This window comes from Vicia villosa, unplaced genomic scaffold, assembly GCF_029867415.1.
Source record: "Vicia villosa cultivar HV-30 ecotype Madison, WI unplaced genomic scaffold, Vvil1.0 ctg.003906F_1_1, whole genome shotgun sequence".
Taxonomy (NCBI): domain Eukaryota; kingdom Viridiplantae; phylum Streptophyta; class Magnoliopsida; order Fabales; family Fabaceae; genus Vicia; species Vicia villosa.
The window spans coordinates 67,712-74,000 of record NW_026706334.1 but is presented as its reverse complement, the minus strand read 5'-3'; the positions used below and the strand labels follow the sequence as shown (position 1 = coordinate 74,000).

At 35.3% G+C, this 6,289-nt stretch overlaps 1 protein-coding gene across 1 annotated transcript; it reads right to left on the bottom strand.

Annotated features, from left to right (window-relative positions):
* Positions 1–1,347: 1,347 nt before the first annotated feature.
* LOC131641645 (large ribosomal subunit protein uL2m-like) lies at positions 1,348–3,527 on the bottom strand. The gene is made up of 3 exons (XM_058911941.1): positions 3,217–3,527; positions 2,192–2,288; positions 1,348–2,046 (listed from the first exon to the last, which is right to left on the bottom strand). The coding sequence occupies exons 2-3, from the start codon at positions 2,271–2,273 to the stop codon at positions 1,538–1,540; spliced, it is 591 nt and encodes a 196-aa protein (XP_058767924.1). The 5' UTR covers positions 2,274–2,288; positions 3,217–3,527; the 3' UTR covers positions 1,348–1,537.
* Positions 3,528–6,289: the final 2,762 nt, after the last annotated feature.

Genomic DNA, 6,289 nt, shown 5'->3' with positions numbered 1-6,289 from the left:
ATTTTACAATTTGGTCCTTCAAATTTTTAAAAATTACAAATTAGTCCCTACTTTTTCATTTTTTTATTTGGTCCAAAAAATTTAAATTTTATACAAAATGATACCAAAAATCTAACAATGAATTATCTTAATACTCCATCCAAACAAAACAATTTAAAAATGAATGGATTTGAATTGAATCATTTGAATTTTAAATTACTTTAAAATTTTTAATTACCTCATCCAAACACACTCTAAGAAAAACATATCCATTCCACTAGCAGCTAGAAGGGAGAAACTAACCGCCAGCCCACACTTATACTAACATATCCATTCCACTAGCAGCTAGAAGGGAGAAACTAACCGCCAGCCCACACTTATACCTAATACCTCTCAAAGTGTATTTAAAGACCAAAATATCTTTGTTCAAAGTTTTCACTAAAAAATTTGAAAACTCCTCGGCGATACTGGAAACTTCAAGTACATATCCGAAATTCTTTTAAAAAGTGAGTTTTATACTGGAAATTTTGAAATTTCCACAAGATTTTACCATAAATTTTAAAATTCAATATAAATTATATCGGAAATTTTAAAATTCCCAGAAGATTTTACCTGAAATTTTGAAATTTTCAGTAGATTTTACGGGAAATTTTAAAATTTCTAAGAGATTTTACTAAAAATTTCGAAATTTACAGGATTTTACCACAAATTTTGAAATTTCCGAAACTAATTGCAACTTGCCGAAAATTTCAAATGAACTACCAGAAATTTCGTATATACTAAAAATTTCAATATTATACCGGAAATTTCGTTCGGAAAAATTGTTCCGATTTCACAAAAGACATTTATGGAATAATGAAGAATGGGGATGTCAGATATAATTTCGGGGTGGCAAGTAAAATTTGTGCTAGAAGGCAGTGCCAAATCACCAATTCAGGCTTTGGCGTAGTCGAGTAAGCCTAAATGCAGCATTCCATTGGATTTTGGACATGAAACTTGATCTTGCTTTACCATTTTTTGTGTTCTTCAGGGATCCAAGAGTGAAAACTAATTGAAAAAAAAAAAGTTTCAAATATAACTAATAACCCATATCATTTTCTTCTTTAATGTTTAACATCTGTCTCTTTGATGCTGATCAAGGGTATGAGAACATAATGCAATTACCAAAATAATTCTAGGATATAGACCTTCTTTAGGTGGCTTTTTCATCATCTTAACCTTCAAAACCATATTAAATATATTGATCAAGATATATGGACTGTGATAGAGCATATGAGAGGCTGGTGTGATTAATTTCCAGTTTCTCACATTCTGTTCGAGTTTTAAACAAGTGTGTTATGCAAATCAAGCTCGCAAAGGGAAATGCAATATTTCCAAAAACATTTTACTTGAAGAAATAACAACAAAATATGAATCCATATAATTCACAAAATGGCCAAACCTAATCAATTCCATTGGTAGAAGTAGAATTGTTCCAAAGTTTCCACAATTATTACGGAAGCATCAGAAAGATTTGTATTACAGGAATGTTGTATGCTACTAGTAAATACCTACTTACCTACTTTTTGCGCTTAAGAGGTCCAGTCTTGAAGCCACCCTTAGTCGGCTTGCCCCAAGGAGTGCGGGATCCTTTCCCCCACGCACCACTACTCTTGCTCTTACCCTCTCCTCCTCCGTGAGGATGATCAACAGGATTCATAGCCACACCCCGAACAACGGGTCTCCGACCAAGCCATCTGCTATGGCCAGCCTTCCTGAGCTTGCGATCTCCGTGAGTTGGATTAGAGACAGTACCAACAGTGGCCCTGCATCGAGAATCAATCAACTTCTTAACACCAGATGGAAGTTGGACTAAACAGTATGCTGATGTGGGCTCTTTCAGGATTTTCGCATTGGTTCCGGCCGCTCGGACAAGCTTTCCACCTTGCCCTGGATTCAGCTCAATGTTGTGAATGATTGTTCCAATTCGCATTGCAGAGAGAGGCATACAACTCCCAATCTGCGAGTTTATGTCTGAATACATCATCCTCTCACGTGCCTCATCGGGAATGGTGTTTGAAACCTGTGCTAAAAACCAAAACAAAGAAACAGAAGCAGCATAATCAGGAGGCATAACTAAAAGGGAACCTTAAAGCTTCGTTATACTACGAATATTGATTTAAATGTTGGAATTGGGAGTATGAGAAAGTGAAAAAGAAGAGAATGAAAGTACCAGAAGAGAAACAACGAAGAGCATTGGTGAACAAATTGTGTACCGACGAAATGGAACGGTTTCTCAATAATGACGCAGCCATTCATAAAAAATGATACTGTAAAAGAAAAAAGAGCAATTACAAAGAAAAATTCATTAGCGAGTAGCAACCATGCATTGCAGAAAAGATGATAAAAATGTGGAAAAGAAATATTAATGAAAGAGATGAATGTAATAGATGCAAACAATTATGATTCGAGATGCCACAACCCACAGATCTATATTTTCAATAGTGAGCTAACAAAGAGAATGAAAGAAAAGTTCTTAAAATAAGAAAAGAAAAATTGCCACGGTTTCAGGCAACCGACTTACAACTCTGGCCAGGGATGCACGTGGTTCTTTTAACTATCCAAATTGGACCAAATATATGATTTGATCTTAAAAAGTTCTAAAACTAGTTTCTCTCAAAACCAACTATATCATAATCGGGTTTTTTCTATCAACAGAAACATTAAATAATGGAAATAAAACTATCCCACACAGTATCATAAAAGTGAATTTCTCACAAACTAATAGATCTGAGCATGTAATGCAAACTTCAAATATCAAAGATTGTTCATTCACCAGTAAGATATTTGATAGAAAAATTGGTCATCTAGAAGAAAGCACATGGCTGCATTAGTAAAGTATAGGATTAGCAATTTAATTTGTATAACAATACAGTCAGAGAGATAAATCAACAGAAAAAGGTGCATTTCAATGAAAAAACTAGTTCGTTGTCAAATCTATAAAACTCCACTCAGAACTACAACTAAGATATACAACAAGCACATTTTTTTTCTTTATTTCAAACAATATGAAGCAAATTTAAACACTTTGAAATATACAGCGTCAGAACATTACAAGATTCAACAGGGGCCAACTATATTTTTGCAATCTCACAAATAAAACTAGTATTGATTAATCTATTCATGTATCTGAAAACAAAATTTAAGGGAAAATGAATGCATTTTCTAACAAAGATAAATCTAGATAAGAAATGTTACATGATTCACGGCGGCGGTGGCGGAGGTGTGCGGAAGAAACAGTGGCCGTGGATACGGATTTGAAGCAGCTTATTTGTCTGAATGCAGCGATAGCAGTTGATTTGGATTATGAATTTACACGATTTGGAAGAACATGTTATTCAAACTGTGTGAATTGGGGAATTAAGGTTTAGGGTTTGAAGCTCTCTGAAGGAAGAATGGGGCATTAGGGGCTGCGATTTGAAAATGAAATTCTTAAGGAAGATTATTGATTTTGGGGTACCACAACTTGTTATTGATACAAATGACAAATCAAAATTGCAGCACCTTTACAAATTTTAAAAACACCGGGGTTTTACTTAAATTCGTTAAAACAAAAATGATTTTTTTTTTTTAAAATAAATAAAAAATGATTTGTTTTAATAATAAAAGAATGTGATTTTTGTTTTCGGCAAATAAAAACATGTTTACTCGGTCTTAACTTAAATTTAGTATGGAAATTGCTAATGTGGAGTTGGAAATCAGCATCTATTATAACACTATAAACTCAATCTTAAAACCACTCAATCTTAAAACCACGTTTAATACAAGGAAAAAAAAGTCTAAATTATAAAATTTAGATGCACCATACGAATATTGAAATTCAGAAGCTCATTTGAGTGGTAGGGGTTGTCTTTCCCTCTCACTTAACTTACATTTCAAATCAAAAAACAACATCTTTCAAGAACACCGGAGCTCTCACAAATCTGATTGCTTTTTTTTCCAATTAAACAAAGTGTGTTACACAACTTTGGGGGACCACAGTTTTATCAAGCATCCCAGGGCAAAAAGTGTTGTTATGTTTTTCCTCTTTCTCTAATTCTGTAAAGCGCGTTATGCGGCTCTGGGGGGCGACGATTTTATCAACCATCGCAACCCTTATTTTAGAGCGTTTAGGCATAGAAATATCGCAAATAGTTATGATTAAGTTAAAAACCAAAAGGTGGTTGTCCAAAACCACCTTGCAACCGTCGTAATATAAGAAATAGGGTGGTTCTCAATGAACTGTCGGAGCTTATGTGTCGCCAAACCCTTTTCCTTGTAGTGCGAGGAAGTGCTGATGGAGTTTATGAATGGCTCATCACACCATGAACCTTCCAAAAGTCAATTTTAGAACCATCTCCGGGTAACCAACAAGACTTGTTTTGAATGTTTTTGTATTAAGCTTATATGTCATACCATATAGATGAAAATATGTGGTGATTAATGATACACGCATGTCTCATTACCATGTCCCTGATTAGCATAAGCCAATCCTCAATATTGGTTTGATGCTCTCACCCGAGTTTCAGATTAGATGTTTCATTTAGATAAGGAGATTTCTCAAACCTAATTCACCCTTGTCATTAGGTCTATACACAATTTTCCAAGAAACCATTACAAGGTTCCTTTTGTGCACTTTATCACTCTAATAAAAATTCCTTGTAGTTTTCTCAATGGATTTGAAGAGGGAAGTTGGTCAGGAATATGTTAGAAATTCGGTATGATAATCCTAGATAACTTCGAAGAATCGTGTTCGTACACTTTCCGAACAAAGTATTTCGAACCTATTCTTGCCTGGGTTCACGAAATCTTTGTGGGGATAAATCTCGAAGAGCAATCTGTTTCTGACAATAGAGAACAGATCAGGAATGTAGAGAGGAAGTATTATTTTTCGTGTACCAAAATCGAGGCCAAATGACTCCTTATAAAGGAGATCAATAACAGAAACCGAAAAGACACACCTGTTCAGAAAAACGGTCATGTCTGTTGGGAAGGGTACAACTGTTCAGAAAAATTTTCGAACGGGGCTCTGCCCCTTGGACCCCGACGGGGCGCTGCCCCGCACCCCGCCAGGGGCTACGCCCCTTGGAACCCCGTTTCAATTATTCGTATTCAATTACACGTTTGGCTCGACGAGCTTGCACTCCGCACTACCCTAACTCGTTTCAAACTTAACGCATAATTGCATCGGCCTATAGTAAATCACATTACTACCAAAATACATTGATGATACTAAAATCACCAACAAACTCCCCCCATTTTAGTATAATCCTTGATTTACTTACAGGTATAACGATCAAACAAATGCATAGACGAAAATGTCTTGCGATTGAATTTTCATCTTAGTACAAATACACATTCCAAATACTCGAAAATCGGGGTGTCACAATGATTGAACCCGTCAATCCATTTTAATATCTGAAGATATAGTACACATATGTTTCTTACAATACTCTACTATTCATACTTGACACTTTACGAGCCATGTGTCCTTATCCATTAATAAGCATATATGAAGCCAAGTCCAAGCTTCCTGAAGCGGCAAAACTTCATGCTCACATAGATGATCCTCTGTTGGTGCTCACGTTTGGCTCGACGAGCGTGCACTCCGCACTACCCTAACTCGTTTCAAACTTAACGCATAATTGCATCGGCCTGTAGTAAATCACATTACTACCAAAATACATTGATGATACTAAAATCACCAACAGAATATACACTTATAGAATGAGTTATCATAACATGATTGATCGTTTGTACTAGGAGAGCTTTTTCTACCATAAAAAACATATAACATTTCCATACAATTAGCGTTGAAATCATTTGGTCAACAATATGTTGAAGATGCCTATTCTTAACCTTACCTTTGAAGATAGAGACCCCTGGGTAGTTAAAAGGAAAATATCCTTTTGTGAAACGTGTTAAGAGAAAGATATGATTCAATCTAACCTCAAACATAAATCCCATAAAAATGGTTGATTTCGAAGTGTTGAAGATCTCAACATAACTTTGAGCATAATTGAAGAAAAGCTCTAAGAGAGCTATGAAATTGGCACTGTTACATTTATAGAAGATAAAGATGTCATCTTCATATAAAGTGGGAGTAGGAACATGAAGAGCCTTATTACCTTTCATAGGGACTAACTTTCATTTACTCACCAACTTGGTGATACTCCTACTGAGCATCTCTTTAGCTAATCAAAAGATAATAAGTGATATATAGGAGTGACCTTGCCTAACCCCATAGCACACCTAGAGTAACCATGACGAGAACCATTGATTTCCACTAACA